This window comes from Pelophylax lessonae, assembly GCF_965119305.1.
Source record: "Pelophylax lessonae genome assembly, chromosome: 5".
NCBI classification, from domain to species: Eukaryota; Metazoa; Chordata; class Amphibia; order Anura; family Ranidae; genus Pelophylax; species Pelophylax lessonae.
Genome location: NC_138772.1, coordinates 198,444,027 through 198,464,493, shown reverse-complemented (window position 1 = coordinate 198,464,493; position 20,467 = coordinate 198,444,027). Strand labels below are relative to the sequence as shown.

The following is a 20,467-nucleotide window of genomic DNA, read 5'->3' as shown; positions in this document are numbered from 1 at the left end:
AGGTGGATAGGGAGGGGAGGGTTGGGGGTCGTCCAACCACAGGTAAGAAGGGGGGGGGGGTTGCACAGGACTCACGCTCCCGCAAGCCTTGCCGTCCCCTGTCCTTTTCCGGTCACCACGCCACGGGTCTTCGACCTCTGAGACCCACCTTCTTACGCATCCACGGTCACTCGTCCATCACTGCACGGACGCACAACTGGCTCACACCGCTGCCAGGTCACGACATCTCCTGGTTCATACCTCAGTCTGGTCACCCCCCTTAGTGGTAGGTCCGGGGGGGGGCACCTACGCAGGCCGCCCCCCCCCCCCTCGCACACTAGGGTTGGCGCTCGTAGGGCATTACTTCGGTTAAGTCAGTTCTCATGTCATCTCACATCCATGGCGTCAACCACGGTTTTGCTTACCCACAGGTAGTCTGCTTGAACATTACCAGACGTTCAACCAAGTAAGACCCCTCAAGAGTCATCTAAGGTATGCTGTTCCGTTACCAAGAGTTTCCCCTCTTCGTTAACTGGCGCAAGGGGGGGGGCAGGGGTGGGGGGTCAGGAGCTTAGGCAGGTCACTTTGTAGTTATCGCGAGACCAACACCCATCCTCACATGGAGGTACTTTCGCCCATCGGCCCAAATCATAGCTAGCGTCTCGCTATTTTGGTCAGGGTAGTCAGGGCTTCACCTTCCCAGAGGCCTACACCCCACCATCATTCATGGCACAGCTTAGGTCCAAATCATAGTTAGTGCCTCCACCAGCCCCTGGGGTTAGCAGGGCCTCACGTCCCCCGTTTCCAAAAAAAAAAAAAAAAGCGCCAGTTAACGCCCTGTCGTATGAGTTTTTCATCTCTTCTTTTCCCTTTCATGTCATCCCAGCATGTCTCGCGCGTCAGACCTAGGAGACGACCTCTCCCTGCCTAGCACGCCAGCCAGGCCACCCACTCCGGTTTCCGTTCCCGTCGCAGGAGGTAGCCTGGTTCCGTCAAGTCCTGGTTCCATGAGGACATGGACCATTCCTAAGATTGCCGCCGAGTTAAGACGGAGGGGGATACCATTTCCGGCCACAGCCAGGAAGGCGGAGTTGTACAGGATCTTGGTATCCAATACCGGCAACCCGCTACCAGGGACTGACGCACGGGACAGTGTCAAGGACGCTTTAGCCGAAATCCAGGCCACCATGGCGTCTGTTCTGGCTTCCGTTAGTAGCCTAAGCCAGAGGTTGGAAAAATTAGAAACCCCTGTACCAGCCTCCGCAGCTTCCCCAGGTTCCCTGCCCTCTCAGGTCTTTGGCTTGCCAGCCCCTCAGGGCACCTTTGCAGGTATGCCAACTCCTTCAGGCCCCATTCCTCACATCATTACACCAGCACACATGGTCCCGCCCAACATTAGGAAAGACATTCTGGAGGGGAAGGATGTGAATCTCATGTCGCTATTAATTGCCTCTCAAGACATTGTCGAGAGCAAGACTTACAATTACGGGGACCTGTCTGTGGTTCTGAAGGCCAAGGACCCCAGACTAAACAGGAAGTTGTCCATTCCCGAGTTTGTCTTGGCCTTCGGTCTGTTCCGGGACGTGGTCTGCTTTAACTTCCCTCATCGCAGAGAAGAGCTGGATTTGTATCTACACAAGTTAGTCGACCTGGGGCACAAGTACGGCGGCACCACCTTCTACGATTATCACCGCTCATTCTCAGCCAAGGCGGCAGCCACCTTTGCCCAGTTTAACATCAGGATAGATTGGGGCCAGCTGGACACCGAGTTGTTCTGTCGCCACTTTGCCGGGCTTGTGCCACCTGCATGCGCCACTTGTGCTTCAAACTCCCACTCCACCAACTTGTGTACCGTCGAGCCCAGTTCTTCTGCCACCAGCGAGGTCACCCCGGGCCCCAGCAGGTCTGATCAGAAGTCCGCCAAAGACAAACTGGGGAGACCGATAGTGTTCTTGGGCAAGGCACAGGTATGCAACAACTTCAACGCGGGGGGCTGCAGCTTCAGTGCCTGTAGGTTGTTGCATATCTGCTCCACCTGCTTCCGGGCCCACGCCAAGTCCATGTGCCCCAGTCGCCTTTTTCCCAAGAGCTGACTGACCGAGGTACAGGTCGATTCCCTGGCCTTCTTTTTGAAATCCCATCCCTCTCCAGACCTAGTCGACTTTTTAGTTTCAGGGCTCACGACAGGGTTCCACACTGGTCTGGTGGCACTCCCGTCAGGCACAATCGAGTGCAAAAACCTACAGTCTGCCTTGGCTGACCCGGCTGTAGTCGACACTCTTTTGAAAACAGAGGTAGACAAGGGTTTCATGTTAGGTCCTTTCTGTACCCCTCCTTTTTCCTGCTGGCGAACCAACCCATTGGGGGTAGCCACGGGGAAATACAATAATAAAAAACGATTGATCATAGACCTCTCGGCTCCTCATTCCATCGCCACGCCAAGCCTCAATTCTCTTATTCCCTCCGAAGAGTTTTCACTACAGTACACTACAGTGGATCACGCCATTCAGGCTATCCTGAAAGCCGGGAAAGCAGCTTGGCTTGGGAAGACGGACATTTCCAATGCTTTCAAGCTGCTGCCCATACACCCATCACTGTGGCATCTGCATGGTGCGAAATGGAGGGGGTTTTACTATTTTGCCATCCGCCTGACCTTCGGGGCCAAAAGCAGCCCCAAGATTTTTGATTTATTTGCTGAGGCTCTGTGCTGGCTCCTATTAAATGTCGGTTGCTGTCCAGTCATCATCCATTACTTAGATGATTTCCTGACAGTGGAGAGTCCCACAGCCACTCCGCTCAGCCTGGTAAAAACGGTGGCACTCTTTTCGGCCCTAGGGGTTCCGGTAGCCGAAAAGAAAACAATAGGTCCCTCCACCAAACTGACCTTCCTAGGCATTTGCCTAGATTCGGTCGCCATGCAGGCAAGCCTGCCCCCGGACAAAGTTCAGAGGATCAGGGCAGAGATCGAGGGGTTCCTCGCCAAAGGTTCTGCATCCCGGAAAGACCTACTGTCCCTTCTAGGTTCCCTGAACTACGCCATGAGGATTATTCCCCAAGGCCGAGCTTTTGTCTCCAGGCTTCTCTGTCTGCTCCCTGGCCTCCCGCACGACGGGAGTACTGTCTCGTTGGACGGGCAGGCCAAGGCGGACTTGACCATGTGGAGGCAGTTTCTGGCACATTGGAACGGGGTGAATATGTTCATCCCGCCTTTTACCGACCACTCCCCAGTCTTATGGACCGACGCGGCAGCACATTCAGGATTTGCAGCCATTTGCGGGGACAATTGGTTCAGAGACTTTTGGCCACCCGAGACTGCCAGTCTACCGTCTTTTAACCGCACTTCCGCCCTTTTTGAAATTTATCCCGTAGTGGCAGCAGCCCGGGTGTGGGGACACCGGTGGGGAGGTCAGACAGTAAAATGTTTCACGGACAACATGGCAGCCGGCGACATAATCAACAAGGGCCGTTCCTCATCCCTCACCATCATGAGCCTAGTTAGGAGACTAACTTGGCTCGCTGACACCCTACAGTTCCACTTAATTTGCGAGCATGTGCCAGGTTCTCACAACTCAGCAGCTGACGCCCTTTCTCGTTGCAAATTGCAGGTCTTTTTCCAGTTGCACCCCACACCCGCGAGTATCCCAGACACGCCACCTCGGTTTCAAGATCTCATCCTGGACTAGCCAAACTCATGGCCCATGGGAGCACGCTGGCTCAATCAGCACTCTCCGTCAACACTAGGCGCTCGTACGATCGGGCTCTGACCATTTTCTCCAGATTCATCACGGAGTACAGCATCTCGGATCCTTTTTCCTTAGACACCATGGTGGCGTTCACCTCCTTTTGCCACTTAAATCTGAAACTCGCCCACAGCACGGTCAAGCTTTATCTCGCAGGGGTGCAGTTTCATGTGATCAACACACACCCCAGTCACAGTACTTTCATGTCTTCCAGGCCAATTAAAAACATCTTAAAAGGCATCCTTCGCTTGGAGGGCTGCAAGCCCGCGAGACGTCAACCGATCAACAGCTGCAGGTTTAGGGCCTTGTCTGACGTGTTGGACACACGGCCGTTTGAGGCAGGAACAAATCGTGTTATCAAGTTTGCCATATACCTGGCCTTCTATGGATTCTTGCGCCCCAGCGAGTTCACCGCGGGTAGGTTAGACGGGGCCTCCAACCCGCTGAAGGTGGCAGATTTGACCAAAGTAGGGGATCATTTCCTCCTGACACTACGTCACTCCAAAACCAACCAGGTGGGGCCGCCGGTTGACGTTCCCCTGTACCCTACAGGAAATCAATGGTGCCCGGTCCGGTTATTGGATCGTCTTCTCCCATCCGTGACGGGTCGTGGCCCAGATGCCCCCCTTCTGAGTCTCCACGGCTTGCCACTCACCACCTCGAAGTTCATGCAATACGTGAGAACCCTGCTCTCAAAAATAGGTTGTGACCCTGCAGCTTTCTCGGGTCATTCCTTCCGTATAGGGGCAGCTTCGGCAGCATCTAGCCACAACATACCAGTGCATATTATCAAAAGGATGGGCCGATGGAAGTCCTCTGCTTACAGCCGGTACATTCCCCAGCCGGAGAATGAACTCAGACTGGCTTTTAGAGATCTGGCCACATAGCACTACAGGTCTTGCTTTCTGTTTTGGGATATGTGTGTATTAAAGGTCGTTTTGGTTAAGTTATTCCTTTTTTGCCCTCTTTATTTACAGGCCTGCCCGAACCACGGTTTCGGCACGCCTCAACCGTACTTCTTTAAATGGTATTTCACTCAGTTATTCCCTGACCACAAATGGGCAGGCGGAGCCTGCAGTTGTGGGAGGGGAGGGGCCGGCCTATTTAACGTCAGGCCGCCCTCCTCACTGGGCTGACGTTTTTGGGTACCCCTCCCTCCACTCCCCTTTTTTCAACAATTCCATCTTGGTGGGCCCTCTTTATTTACAGGCCTGCCCGAACCACGGTTTCGGCACGCCTCAACCGTACTTCTTTAAATGGTATTTCACTCAGTTATTCCCTGACCACAACTTTGGTTCCTGAGCAAAAGTCAAACTTAGACCCCTTTGACTAAATATTGCAACCCCCTCAACATGACTTAGTTGATAAGGCAATGAATGCTCTACTCCCATCTTTCTACCTTAATTTTCTAAAACGTTCAATGAAGGAAGTTCAGGGCCAGAGTATTTTTTACACTGTCGAGTGGATCATGCTAAGGATATGATACAATGGCTGCAGAGATGTATAGTAACTAAGTATAACTACTTCACTACTGTACTTAAGTACCGAAAGGCGGTATCTGTACTTTCCCAGAGTATAATTTTTTTCTCCTACTTCCACTTTTACTTCACTACATTTTTTCAATGATTTCAATACTTCTACTCCGATATTTTTTTTTTGTGCTGCATAGTTACTCGTAACAGTAGATGGCAGGTTTCATGAAGCTCAAAACTTGTGTATTATCAGCGCATACGAAAATAAATGCTACTGTATGTATTAATAAAAGCTGCATTTGAAATAATAAAAAAAAATATGATGTTCAAACTTTTGACTTCTTTCTTTAATAACTACATAACACAGTACTTGTATTTTTACTTTCAGTACTTGAGTAGCAATTTTTTTTCAAAACTACTGGTACTTTTACTTTCAGTACTTGAGTAGCAAAATTTTTAAAAAAACTACTTGCAATACTTAAGTACAAAAAATGTTGAATACTTTAGTACTTCTACTCAAGTCACTTTTTGATCGAGGACTTCCACTTCTACTCAAGTAACTTTTTGATTGAGCACTTGTACTTTTACTCAAGTATGGGTTTCGAGTACTTTATACAACTTTGAATGGCTGTAATGGTGCAGCTCTGCATGCGATGGGGAAATTGAAGGCATGGGGAAGCTTCTGGGAGCCCTCAAGAATGTGGAGGTCCTCTGGGTTGTGCTTTTTGCCCATCCCAACAGAACTGTCATTCACTGGTCTAGCAACTGGACATGTTTCGGCTTCTAGCTTCAGCTTGTTTCTAATGAACTTAAATTTGCAATCTCATTATAATGTTGGAGCTGATGAAAAATGTACTGAATCTATCACATATGTCTGGAAGAAGTTTCTTTCTTCTGATAAGATGGCAACCATGAGATCACAGGCAAGAAAAGCTGTTGTGTGACACAACTCAGAATAATTCATAACTTCATGAGGGCCCACTGGCACTGGTCTTGTAAAGGTTTGTTTGCAGAAATAATTTGCTCTTTTTGCAATCATATTTTACAGCCTCCTCTTTTTCACATAAACTCTAGTACACGAAACAGGGTTTAACACCTTAAATTTAATAAAATGAAAAACATCAACAAGAGCATCTACAATCCAATACACACAAACCAACCAATTTGCCAATCCTGTAATTTACAAATTACTGATTAAAGTATATCTGATGGCAACATTTTTTTTCCATTTTGGATAGAGTGGAGAGGGGTTAAAAATGCTGTCAGTTTTTGTTTGCTATCTGCGTCTTATAGCCCGTACACATGATCAGAAAATCGTATGAAAAATACCACTTTCAAAGTGATCGTATGATATTGTGATGGTTAGTATACAGCTTTCGAGGGCCGATCACGACAGTTTAACCAATATTGGGAAAAGCACAAAAAAAATTTGTACGATACCAGATCGTACGATTTTAGTTTAATCAGTACAGTTGTCATTCGAAATAGGGATCGACCGATTATCGACCGGGATCGTCCATTATATGCACTTTCCCCAATATATCGGTATCGGCCCCGGAGGTTACCGATATTGCCGATATTACTGTATGTAATATTAGTGTATGTAAAATCCTAGCATCTTCTTTATTAGTGTTTTATATAATGTCCAGTGTGTGTTTTTGTAATCTAAAAGTGTGAAATACCTTCATTACATTGCTGCTTGGCCCTTAAAACACACACTGGACATTATACAAAACACTAATAAAGTGGATTCTAGGATTTTAATGACACTAAACTAGGCTCACACGGGATTCCTGGCAGGCAGGGAGGGAAGGGAAGACTGCACATTACAGCTAAAAGACCTACCCCACATGTTCAGTACCAGATTTGTGTCAAAAATTGTCTTTATTTTTCAAAACTTTAAATGTACAAAATATCGGCCCATATCGGCCGATACCGATATACAATGGCCAAAATATCGGTATCGGCAATGAAAAAAACGATATCAATCGATCCCTTGTTCGAAAGTACAATATATGTACACTACAAAACATTACATTACCTACGAGTTTTTATTCTGTCCTATGTGAATTTTCGTCACTTTATTAAATTCTTCATTTTCGATATGAGACTAGCATGCAAAAAAAATAGGACAATCATTCGTCCTATAATCTCATTGTGTGTACCAGACATAAGATTTTGCTTCCTGCCTTGTGAGAAGATATCTTAAGACATGTGAAGGAAATCCCCTCCCCTCCAGTTTGATTGGAACAGGTGTACCCATTGAAAGATTTGCCTTGTATTCCAGTTCTGACGGCAACCCAACATTTTTGATTTTACTCTCACATTTATTCCCAAAGACATTTGGGATCAGGGCAATAAGAGAATAAATAAAATACCTAACCTTAAAGAGGTTCTAACCTCTCACCAGTTTTTCCAAATAAAAAAAAAAAAATGCCTTTAGTTATAAAAAAAGAACAAAGGGGATAATAAAATGAAGGAAAGAATGAAGCACGCTAAGGAAAAAAGAACCAGAAATCTTCAAATTTTTTAGCATAAATTCTTACACAAAAGTGATCTGTTTCTAATATACACTGTGTTTGTCTTGTTTATGTGTTTTAAAATAGTATTCCTTAAGGAGATGATTTGTCTTCATTTCACGCAATTTATGTACTCAATCCAACAGCTCTAAATATTTTACAGTACATCTAAATGGTCTTTTAGAAATAAAGTTAGCTCCTATAATGGTATGATTGAGATATTTTCCCATATCTTTCCCATACACCGCAGTTTCACAAAAAATATTTCACTTACCATAGCTGTAGTTCTTTGCCAAGTACATATTTAGAGTCGGTTTAATTGTTTTGCATTTACAACGATCTGTAAAAGAAGAAAAATTTTACAATATACCATAATAAACATACAAGCTGAACACTACTCAATGCAGATCTACCCCTTATTGTTCTGAACCAGCTTTCTGATATGACAGCAGAGAAATACGCCTGTTCAATGTTTGTCCATCAGTAGCACATATGGGAGTTCTTGCCCCATATCAGGAAGTACTTGAGCCAGGGCCATTATGGTAAGATCACCAAACATACTTTTACCGAAAGCTGCAGTTTCAGATAAAAAAAAAAAAAGTTTGAAATTAGATGTTACATTTTGCAGACATTTTAGTGATGTGATTTAGATTTACTTTAGGACTGCATTGTCCTTGGGCTGAAAAAAAGGTAGATTCTGATCCTGGATGGGATGACAAAAGACGGTCATCGTATTTTTGGGAGAAGGGAAATTAGAAAGCATGGTGATGATGAAGTGTGCTGTAATTTCTAAAGCAGAACTACATTTAAATTCAAAATAAACTGCTAGCAGGTATATTTTTGCATCAGATAGACTCTATGGGGGTGATTTACTAAAACTGGAGCGTGCAAAATTTGGCACAGATCTGCATAAAAACCATTAGGCCCCTTTCACACAGGAAGTCCGTCAGCGGACTCAGTTTTTCTCAGCGGGGGATTGATCTGCCGATCCCCCCGCTGAGTAGGCAGATGACTGCTGTGTTTCCGTGCTGTGTGCGGAGACAGAGCTGTCAGGTCCCGCTGTTCTCTATGGGGGAATCAGATGAGAACGGACAGTCTGTCCGTTCTCATCCGATCCGCTGGACGGATGGAAAATAGGGTTTCCATCCATCCAGATCTGACGGATCCGATGTCAGACACTAAATCCAAAAAAACTCATGCCTGCCTCCAAAAATGCCCGATAAATGCAAGAAAAAGCGCCGTAGAGAAGCCGTATTCCTGTTCTAAAAAAAATTATAAGAAAATGCTAATTTTTGGGGGGTTCTGGACATGCTACAGAGCTGAAACTTCACATGTACACTTTTTAGACCTCCCAGATACTAAATCCAAAGTAAAAAACAAAAAATCTCTTTTTTTTTTATTTTTTTTTTTAATTTTTCAATAATTGGCTTTTTTTATCAAAAATGACAATTTTTAAGAACTTTTTTTGTGTGATTTTGTGTCTGGGGGGTCTAAAAGGTGTACCTGTGAAGTTTCAGCTCTGTAGCATGTCCAGAACCAGAAAAAAAAAGGATTGTTTGTATTAGAAAACTTTGAGCACAGGAATATGGCTTCGCTGCTGTAACACCTTGCCGGTTTCAAAGCAGGCATTTTTTTGGGTTCTTTGCAGTCAGAAAAAACATCTGAACTTGTGTATAGTGGTACTGTGCACAAGTTCAGATGTTTTGCCTGCCTCCAAAAGCCCCCAAAAAATGCCAGCAAAAACACACCTGGGCATTTTTTTTTTTTGACGCTAGCGTTTTTTTGGCATTTTTTGGGGTTCTTTTGAGGCAGGCAAAACATCTGAACATATGTATAGGGGGTATATATAGGCATATATGTCTGAATATATACCCCTAGACATATATAGGTGTGATAGTAGCAGAAATATATTACTGTAAATGATTTCATTAGCGCAAGCATTTATTTCTGCTACTATCACACCTATATATGTCTAGGGGTATATATTCAGACATATATGTCTATATATACCCCCTATACACATGTTCAGATGTCATGTCTGACATCAAACATGTCCTCAAAAAAGCACTGGCAGTGGCAGCCCCTGCAGCATAAAAAATGCTTGCTGGTGAGAAGCCATAATCCTGTCCCGTAGCAACTCAGAGAAATGATCATTTCTCTATAGCGGTCACCCTGCTATGGAAGGGTTTTGTCACCCTGCCATAGCAGTCACTGCCAGTTAACCCTACACTACACTACAAACCCCTGACACTTAACACTTTCCCTACAGAAACTAAATTTTTGAAGCTAACTTAAGTGTAAAGGAGCACTCTAACTACACTAGATATCCCTTTCCTCACACTAAAAATAGCTAAATGACGCTTTTAAAGTAAAATTAACAGAACTGCTTCCACTCTCTTCCATGTCCAGTATAACAATGCTGGGAATATGGCGGGGGCAATCTTATATACTGGGGGGCGTATTCACTAATGATTGGTCTAGGGACCCCCTAGTCACTCCAATCACATTCCTAGCATTCTCCTGCCCCCTCAATTGGCTTTTGCTAATGGTTCTGGTCCAATCACGGGCTTTTAAAGCCCATTTCCTGAAGCATTGCATTTTGGGCGGTTCTGGTTGCCGAATTCCGAACTTTTTGGGCAAAAAGTTCTAAATTCGGCCGAACCTCGAACACCCAATGTTCGGGCCGAACCGATGGTGGACCCGAACCGTTCGATCATCCCTATCAGATACCAGTGTAACTGTTTACTGGAATGAAATAAGTGTAAAAGGTACAGAATAATAAATCAGAATCTGTAAGCAACAAGAAGTATGGTGATAATCTCCCAAATCCCAGTAATATATGTGAAACCTGGGAGAAAGACACCAACATACGTCAAACACTTAGCAATATAGATATAATTATATTAAGTGAGAGTGACTGTAATGTAACTCAGAAATAGTACCCTCAGTTATAATATGTTTCTTCCTATTCTGCTAGACAATCAGCCTAAACAACTGGCAGAAACATTCTAGGACCGGGGGCCCCCTTTAGGGTTTAAAGAAAGTGTAGTCACTATGCTAGCAAGGCCTTGCGCTTCTTCGCCGGCAGTTGGAGCTCTTAATCACTCTTCTAGTGATATTTGTAATCCAAAAAGTGTGCAAATATTATTGGAATCCTAACTGCTGATGTATTCTGTGTGTATTTATATATACTTGCGGTTCCCCAAAGATCACCAGACACTTTACTGCAGTGTCAGTGTCCACGATTGATCCTCTCGTCCTCCTGCCAGACCACTCCTTTTGGTGCTGCGTCACAGGCGAGAATCTCAGCACATGAAACAAACAAAAATACAATTCCCAGTTCAATTTGCCAACCAGTCTGCTTACCAACCAAATTAATCTGTCTAACAGTTTGCGTCAAAACAGGGGTTTAGTTAGCACACATTTGCAAACGCATGTGAAAGCTGCAGGGCCACTCCACGGCTCCCTGTGTTACCTGCAGTCCTAGCTCTAATGAATTTATAAGAGTCTTCAGAGTGGAAGCACATGCAAGCTAATGGATAGATAGGGGGCAGGTGAGCCTGGAGGTGGCCCATCCCTCCTGAAAGGTAATTGGGGGCATAATGGAAGCCCAGCTGATAGTATTACAGCAAAGGCATCCAGTATGTCCACTCACCAGTACACACATGCGTTTGCAAATGTGTGCTAACTAAGCCCCTGTTTGACGCAAACTGTTAGACAGGTTAATTTGGTTGGTAAGCAGACTGGTTGGCAAATTGAACTGGGAATTTTATTTTTGTTTGTTTCATGTGCGTTGCCCTTCCATGTGTTCTTTGCTATGAAGGCCAGTTATAGGTGGGGGCAGAGGCCATTTTCTTTGTTGTTAATGTGTACTGGTGAGTGGACATACTGGATACCTTTGCTGTAATACTATCAGCTGGGCTTCCATTATGCCCCCAATTACCTTTCAGGAGGGATGGGCCACCTCCAGGCTCACCTGCCCCCTATCTATCCATTAGCTTGCATGTGCTTCCAATGTGAAGACTCGTATAAATTCATTAGAGCTAGGACTGCAGGTAACACAGGGAGCCGTGGAGTGGCCCTGCAGCTTTCACATGCGTTTGCAAATGTGGGCTAACTCAACCCCTGTTTTGACGCAAACTCTTAGACAGGTTAATTTGGTTGGTAAGCAGACTGGTTGGCAAATTGAACTGGGAATTTTATTTTTGTTTGTTTCATGTGCGTTGCCCTTCCATGTGTTCTTTGCTATTAAAGGCCAGTTATAGGTGGGGGCAGAGGCCATTTTCTTTGTTGAGAATCTCAGCACACTCTGTATTAGGCCACTCTCTCAGTGCCACTCGCTGTCTCTCCCGCGCTCACACTGGTCACCCTCTTCTCAGGACCGGTCCACTCCAGTCAGGATGCACTCTCCGCACTCTAGGCCGCACTCTCAGGCCTCTCCCTGGTCAGTTTCTCTCTGCAGCTCTTCTCTGCACAACTGCACTCCATGAGTCCCCGAAGCAAGAGAGCACACATCCGACTCCGCCCCCGATTTATACCTCCTCCCATGATCCTCCGCGGATCCCTCAAAGCTCCCTGGGAGTGTGATCTAGTCAATCCTTCAATGCATAGTTTCCACCCTCTTCCAAACTACATCCCCCATAAAACTGTTCAGTACTCCTAGGAAGAAACCAATCCTCCTTATAAAGTTCTTAAAGGAGCACCCAGACATGGCCCGATTCACAATTCAATATAATAACACAGTAATTCTAGCATGGCTACATATGGTTTTCTGAATATATTTACTGGGATAAAGGAAAGTACAAATAGAAGGTAATGGAGAAGATGGAAAAAGGCAGAGAGAAAAAAAACACTATATACACACACCAAAAACTGTTATACACAGAAAGGATCTGTTTAATTGCTGATATCTAGAATATTTGCTTATTGTTTTTTGGATAGACCTTTGAAAAGGCAAGATCAGTAAGAAAGGCGTGGAGGTCTTTAGTTATTGAAGTTCTCCTTTCTAATGCCTGCTCGAGAAAAAAAACCTACAACTGAGCAATGAGTATATAAAACCTGTTATTTGTTTGTAGCACTGCCCCCTAGAGGACTACTGAGTATTGCAAGTACTGGATTCCCCTGGGGTACCCGTAGCAACAGTCTGTGGAAACGTATCACTCTAAATGCTTGGCTCAGACAATGAACAGTCCAGGGATTTGGTTTTTGGTGTTTTATTTGGAACTGGGATGGGAGAAGGGATGAGTGGGATACTCCAACTATGAACTATGCACAATTCTGAGGACAACTAGCTGTAGTGTGTGCAGCAAGGCCGCTGCTTCACCTTGCCACTGATGTGAAGATAAAGAATATTATCCTGATTTAGTTCCTCTTCAGGGTCCTACCTTGGCACCCCCTTTCTCACTTGCTGTGCATGCTGGCCCCTGTCCACTGACTCTCCACTGGAGTTGTCCCCTTCCTGGGCAGACCTCTGGCAAGCTTCCTGGTACTCACGGACACTGTTTTTCCCAAGGCTGCTCCGCCTTCAACTCCATCCGTCAGTATCCAATGGACCTTGATGAACATGATGATCCTTTTATGCAACATAACTTGGTTGAAGATGAGCAGCAATATATTTGGGGGGGGGGGGGGGGGGAATGAAATACATGTTCAGGAGGATTTGGAAAATAGGAAGTGCAGACAAAACATTAGAAAAGTGTTCCCTCTGAAATGTTTAGCTCAGATATAAAGGTTTATCTTCTCCAACTGTTTAAAAGAACAGCATAGTCCCTGCACAGAAGGGCTTAGGACCTTGCAACTGCTATTACTCTAAGAAACTTATATTATGCTTCCATTATTTCCCATTAAAAAAATATTATTTATTACTGTAAGCAGCCTCACTACATACACTTTTGAAGAGGCCACCACATCATCACCTTTTTTGTGACCCTATCTCAAGTTAGAGTAGAAAAAAGACAAAACCTTCCCTCATCACACAACTACTATTAAGAATGTACACATTTATCTTATAGGATCTGTACAAAGTACTTTCCTGCAACAGCTAGGTTTAAAGTCTCTCTCTACATTCCTACTTCTCAACTTCTACCTCATCTTCCTCATGCCTCCCACCCAACTGACTGATAAACCAGTTAATCAGAAACCCTACCTGAAAATTGAATTTAGATCTTCAGCCTCTACCCTATTAGAAAAGGATTAATTTTCGCTATGCCTTATTTCACGCTGGAATAGTCGCTGGAAATCTACCCAACTCTTACCTCCAAACACAAGGTAGGAAGAATAACACCATACATGCTCTGCTTTTACCTCCTAAGGGATTATCCTTACCACCTTCAGTGATTTTAAAAAACTAGATCCCAATGGGCGATGGCCATTTTAAGTATTTTTTTTTTAATTTAGCAGATTGGCACACTGTTAAATTAGCTTTGGTAAGTTGTCATGAATTTGTTATTCACATGAAAACCTATAACATCAATGAGCAGTTTTTGTGGCAAGTGACCTTCCTTAATCTTTCCCCATCCATTATATATTAAAATCCGAAAAAATTGCCCCTCCCTCTTTCCCCTGCAGCCTTCTGGAACACTTCACAAGTCCCAGAAGACTGTGGCCCATTCACAAAGCGCAGAGCGCTTTGCACATGTGCATTAGGAAACCAGGTCTGAAGCTGCAAGGCTTCACTACATGTTGCCCTTAGTCAAGATAGCAACACCAGCACCCGATAGCCGAATAATGAACTGGCTCGAGTGAGGGCACCAGGTAAATGCCCTAACAAAACCAAAGATAATTTCCAGCTCAACTCACCAGCCAGTCTGCAACCGAACAAATTATCCTGTCTAACAGTTTGCATTAAAAAAAGGGTTTTAATTAGCACACATTTGCAAATATATGTGTAAGCTGCAGAGCCGCTCCAAGGAACCCCAGTATTATCTGCAGTCCTAACTCTTGTAAATTTATGAGAGCCTCCATAGTAGAAGCACATGCATTCTAAAGGATAGATAGAGGGTAGGTGAGATTGGAGATAGCCCACCCCTCCTTAAGGGCAAAGGGGCACACTGGACACTGAGCACATAGCACAATGGCAGCAACGGTGTCCAATGCATCCCCTCACCAATATTACATCAGTAACAAACAACTGTCCACTGCCCCCACCCATAACTGGCCTTCACAGCAAGGAGCAAGGGCAATGCATACAAAACAAAACCAAAGAAAATTCCCAGCTCAACTCACTAGCCAGTCTGCAACCAACCAAATTGTCCTGTTTAACAGTAAGTGCTCGTGCTCTAATATTAAGTCAGCAGCTACAGTATTTGTAGCTGCTGATTTTTAATTTTTTTTTTTTTGGGGGGGGGGGGGGGGAGCCTGGAACTCCTCTTTAAGTTGCTATCTGTTAATGCAAAATTGATTTTACACTATATACAAAAATACTTGATAATAAAAGTGATAAAAAAAATACGGGCAGACAATGTTTCTGTACAGGAGGCTCTTTCTAAAGATGATAATTTCCCTTGCTTTAAACAAACAATTTTGTCCAGGACTATCTTGTCTCTGGCCCAAAGAAAAGAGCTGAGCATGAGTGGAAGTCTTGATTAGACAGGATAACCACCTTCAGGGTTACAGTAATTATCTCTGACCCTATAAGTAATTTTCACATTATAATTCTCTCGTTGAGATGCAATCCAATTACAGTAAACAATGTATATGTTCCAAATAACAAGCAAAGTATCTCTTAAAGAGGAAGTAAACCCTCCTCTGAAACTTTTACCTATAGGTAAGCCTATAATAAGGCTTACCTATAGGTACCGTAAATATCTCCTAAACATGTACCGTTTAGGAGGTATTTACCTTACACGCAGCCAGTGATGTCACTGGTGCATGCGCTCTGAAGGAACGGCCGCTGGTGCCGTTTCTTCAGAGCCCCGTGCCGTGACCGTCGGCTCCTGCGCGCATGCGCGGGAGTGACGTCACCGCGGCTCCGGCCAATCAGATGGCCGGATGCTGCGATCCCGGAAGACGGGTGACTGAACATGTCGTCCGTCATACAGGTAAGCGGGCGGCACGGCGGGGGCTCGTTCTAAGGTAAGTATTTCATATTGAGCTAGTATAAAATGCATACTAGCTCATTATGTGTTTCTCTTTCAGGTTGCAAAAAAAAAAAATTGTATGGGTTTACAACCTCTTTAAGACATTTAAACAGAAACTGAATAGACTCTATAGCTTCTATTTTAACTCTCAAAAATAATTATTCCAAGATAGACAGCTACCTTTGGTATCAAATATATTGATTTGCACTGCCATCTGTTTATGCCCCTATCAGTTTGTTTCTCCGTAAAGATCTGTGCTGTTGAAAACCATCGAGCTGGAGAAAATGTAGCTGCTTTTTAGCTTTCCATAGGTTTGTACTCAAATTTCAGTTTCTCTTCAGGAATATTATTAATCCACTGTGGGCTAAGTGCAAAACCCTGGTACACTTTCAAATCCCCGTAACTGCAAACAAATCTTCAACCAGCAAAAATGTAAAACATCCTCAGGATGATTTACTAAATAAGCTGAAATTTTTCCCACAAAAATAATTAATTTTTCCTTCAACTGTCCAATTATGTTGGGGTGGCACTGGCTGGATTTCTTTGGTAAAGTGTGTTTCTTATTTTAGGTAGGCACTTCCTCTCTGTCTTATCTGAACATCTCTTCTCTGTCCCTTCACAGGTAAACTATGAATCTATGCTGCTGCTTTTTACATCCACCTCAAACCGAAACTGAATGATTACTATCACTGTGCCCTATGGCAAACTCTGCATCTATGCTGTTGCTTTTCACATCCACCGCAAACTGAAACCAACTGATTACTATCTCTGCGCCACATGGTAAGCAATGAATCTAGGGGGGGGGGGGGGGGAGAGAAACATTCATACAGACTTGGACTGATAGCCTTATGGCAATAATATACATGAGAGGAGGAATAGAGGAGATGAGGTGATGACGATTATTAGTAATAATTATAAGTTAGAGGCTGAAATTGAATTGGCACCCTTTAAAGTGGACACGTGATATAGAGAAAGGGGCCAAGACTTCCTTTAGTCTAATGCCCCGTACACACGTGCAGATTGTCGGCCGAAAATGTTCGGCCGCCGAACGATCGGCCGATTTTCAGCTTGTTAGTATGATGCTTCCGACAGCCGACAGCGCACTTTCGGCCGAAAAGAATCTGTCGTGCAAGCATTAAAATTTTTGTATGCCGACACCAGAGCGGCCGATTGTTCGCCAGTCAATACAGAATTCGGCCGACAGACAGCAGATTTGCAAGACTGGGCATGCTCAGAAAAGAAAAAACACAGGGAAAGTTAACCATCACATGACATCACTTCTGCAGTCGGCTGTAGTCGGCGGACAAAATTCTTGTGCAGTCTTTTGCACTTTTCAACAGACACGACAGCCCGGGGACAAAAGACGGCCGATCGTTCGGCCGACGATCTGCACGTGTGTACGGGACATTAATTGATTTCTGGGTTGGATAGATCTGTGAGCAGGATAGGGTTGGCCCTGGTAGAATATATGGTACATGATAAAATACTGTGTGATACCAGTTGTGGAAAATTCTTCCCCCATTTCCCCCCCCCCTTTTTTGGGGGGGTTTTCTTCTCCTTTTTCTTTTTATTTTTTATCTTAGCTTTCTTAAGATGTAACTTATATCTTTTTTAACTATATGAAAATTTTTTTTTTAGAGACATAGGAGAGTTCCGCTGTTCCCTACGGAATGGCTTAATATAAGTTCTATAAATTTGAATTTATTTGTGAATATATGGGGGGGGGGGGGGGGGCATATGTGAGCACTTCCACTATGCACTTCAGCGAATGCATAAAGTGAATATCTACGGTAAACTGCTTTGCAAAACACTATTCAGACTAAAAGTGACCTTGTTTCCCGATTCAGCTTTTTCTTCTCTTACCTAGTATTCTTTTTAATCCTTCCATTCTGTAAAATGCACTATCTACCTCTCTTTCTCACAGTTGTGTCCTCTCTTCTTAAACTTTCTTTCCTTCACCCCTCTTCTTGACCTCATATAAATCACCTTTTATAACTCACCAATAACTGAACATATCAACTCCTCTTAAATCTAAACCCACAAACTAATAAAATCCCAAGGGCGTTGGGGCATGTTCCTTCATAGAAATCAGTCTCCCATATTACATCCCTCACTCTCCTGCTTCTTCCAAATTCTAGATATATATCTCCAAACCCAGGGCCTCCATTATTTAACTGTGGCCAACACATCAATCACCCCAAACCCTCTGGCAGCAGTCGCAATCCATATAATTTCGATTCTATTCCACTTTTTCCCAAAATCAGCCTTCCTTTCTTATGTGTTCTTTGGTAGGCCTGCTCATTTTGTAATAAACTTACCTCTACCCATGACCTTTTTATCATTACCTCCTTTAATTCACTTGCTGTTACTGAAACCTTGCTTTTAGAAACCGACTCTGCTTTTCCAATTACCTCTCCCATGGTGGTTTTCTCTGGACTCTCCCAAACCCAGTGGAGAGATGGGAGGGAAATGAAAATTCTGGGCCGAAACTGAGAATGCAGGATGCCCTTGGCCGAAAACCGAAACCGAAAATGACTTTTTTCCCCCAAATGATTTTAAAATATATAGAACAGGGGCATATACCAAAAACAGGCAGCGACGTACACCTGTAGCTGCCACCCTGTCGCAGTATGTGTACTGTGACGGGTTGGCAAGTGGTTCATTTAATTACCAATGGTATTTGTATTATGCAGCATGAGAGGGTTAATGTATTGCCACTGCTGGTCACTGATGCATTAGTGACCGACCAGTGGCAGTTAATTAACTCCTTTGTGCTGCATTAGTGCAACCAGTATCAGTGTTAATTAACACTCGTTGCACTGATACTGGTTGCACTAATGCAGCACAAAGGGGTTAATTAACTGCCACTGGTCGGTCACTAATGCATCAGTGACCAGCAGTGGCAATACCTTAACCCCCTCATGCTGCATAATACTAATACCATTGGTAACCTCGCCTCAGCTCCCCTCCCCCATTGCCTCAGCGTCCCCCCCACTGCTTCAGTGTTCCTCCCCCCCTGCCTCAGCGTCCCTCCCCATCCCAATGATGCAATCTCCTTACTCTCCGCTTCTCCTGTGTCCTTCCTTTCAAAAGACCCGCCTCTAGCCGGCGGCCCGCCTTCCGTTGATGTCACTACTACTACGATATGCATGAATGAACTAACACACGGGGCGGGCGGGCGGGCGAGCGGCTGCTAATAGCTGTAATTAAGTGAGCCCTTCACTTCCCTGTCAGCGGAGATACCCGCCTGATAGGGAAGTGAAAGGTTCTGTTCTCCCCTATCTCGATCTACACTTTTTCCCTGGGTCAGTTGATAGCTTCCCATGGCTTTCAATACCTATTCTACACTGATGACACCCAAATCTCTCTACACTTTAGCTCACTTCATCAGTCTCCTCACGCATCACTAATTTGCTGATAGGCATTTCAGTCTAGATGTCACACCACTTCCTCAATCAATCTATCCAAACCCGAGCTCATAATTTCAGTTCCTACACGTGACCCTTCGTCTGACTTCTCTGTCAAGATTGATGGCACAACTATCAACACATGCCAGGGTACGGGGTGTAATCCTGGAATCTAAACTTTCCTTTCAGCCCATCATCCAATCACTGTCCAAATCTTGCTGCCTCAACCTCTACTACATATCCAAAATACACCTCTTCTTAACCAATGACACTGCAAACTTCTAATTCATTCCCTGGTTATCTCTCGCCTTAATTACTTCAACTCTCTTCTCATTGGATTACCTTTACATAAGCTATTCGTTCTTCAGTCCAGTGTTTGCTGCCCCTCTCTGACAATCCCTCCACTGGCTTCCACTCACCCAACGAATGAAATTCAAAATACTAACAACAACTTACAAAGCCATCCACAACTCTGCCCCCAGCTACATCAATAACCAATTCTCATATTACCAACCAAATTGCTCTCTTTGTTCCTCTCAAAGACCTTCTTCTCTCTAGCTCCCTTGTTACCTCTTCCATGCTCAGCTCCAGAACTTCTCCTGAACTTCTTCATCTTCTGGAACTCCCTAAACCAATCTGTTTGACTATCTCCTACTTTGTCCATTTTAAGGCGATCCCTGAAAATTCTGCTTTTCAGAGAAGCCTATCCTGCCTCCACCTAACAACTGTACTTTTATTTTTTCTATTAGCTCACCCCCCACAGTTACCTTTTGTGTCACTTGACCCTCCCTTTTAGATTGTAAGCTCTAATAGGCAGGACCCTCTGATTCCTTCTGTATTGAATTGTATTGTAACTGTGTGTTCTGCTCTCATGTTGTAAAGTGCTGTGGAAACTGTTGGCTCTAAAAAATACCAAATAATAATAATAATGATAATCAGGTAAAATAAATAAACAGGAATTAGATTTTTACATGAATGGATAATTGAATAAAATATTTAAAGCCTAAGTTTAAAAAAAAAAAAAAAGCACAAGGGAAATATTTTCAGTGTGATATGTACTTTGTTTTTTTCTTTGGGTGGGCTAGGCATTAGGATCGACTTGATTGGAAATTGCTAGATGACATAAATGGTAGTGGATGTGTATAGTGGGCCTTTTTTAAAATAAAGGATTTGTCAAAAACTGTTTTTTTACTGTTTAAATTTTTTTTGAAAATGAGAAGGGGTTCTATATACCTCCTACATATTCATATATTGGGTGGATGATATTTAGTA

At 44.1% G+C, this 20,467-nt stretch overlaps 2 protein-coding genes across 2 annotated transcripts in view; one reads left to right on the top strand and one right to left on the bottom strand.

Annotated features, from left to right (window-relative positions):
• Positions 1 to 20,467, bottom strand: part of SFRP4 (secreted frizzled related protein 4) — a 50,458-nt gene that overhangs the window by 17,064 nt on the left and 12,927 nt on the right. The window contains exon 3 of the mRNA XM_082257482.1: positions 7,985 to 8,050. Coding sequence (XP_082113608.1) covers positions 7,985 to 8,050 — 66 coding nt within the window. The remainder of the gene's footprint in view (positions 1 to 7,984; positions 8,051 to 20,467) is intronic.
• On the top strand, positions 867 to 2,072 carry LOC309555585 (uncharacterized protein; the record flags this gene model as incomplete). The annotated part of the gene is made up of 1 exon (XM_082257642.1): positions 867 to 2,072. One exon carries the CDS (start codon positions 867 to 869, stop codon positions 2,070 to 2,072), a length of 1,206 nt encoding a protein of 401 aa, XP_082113768.1.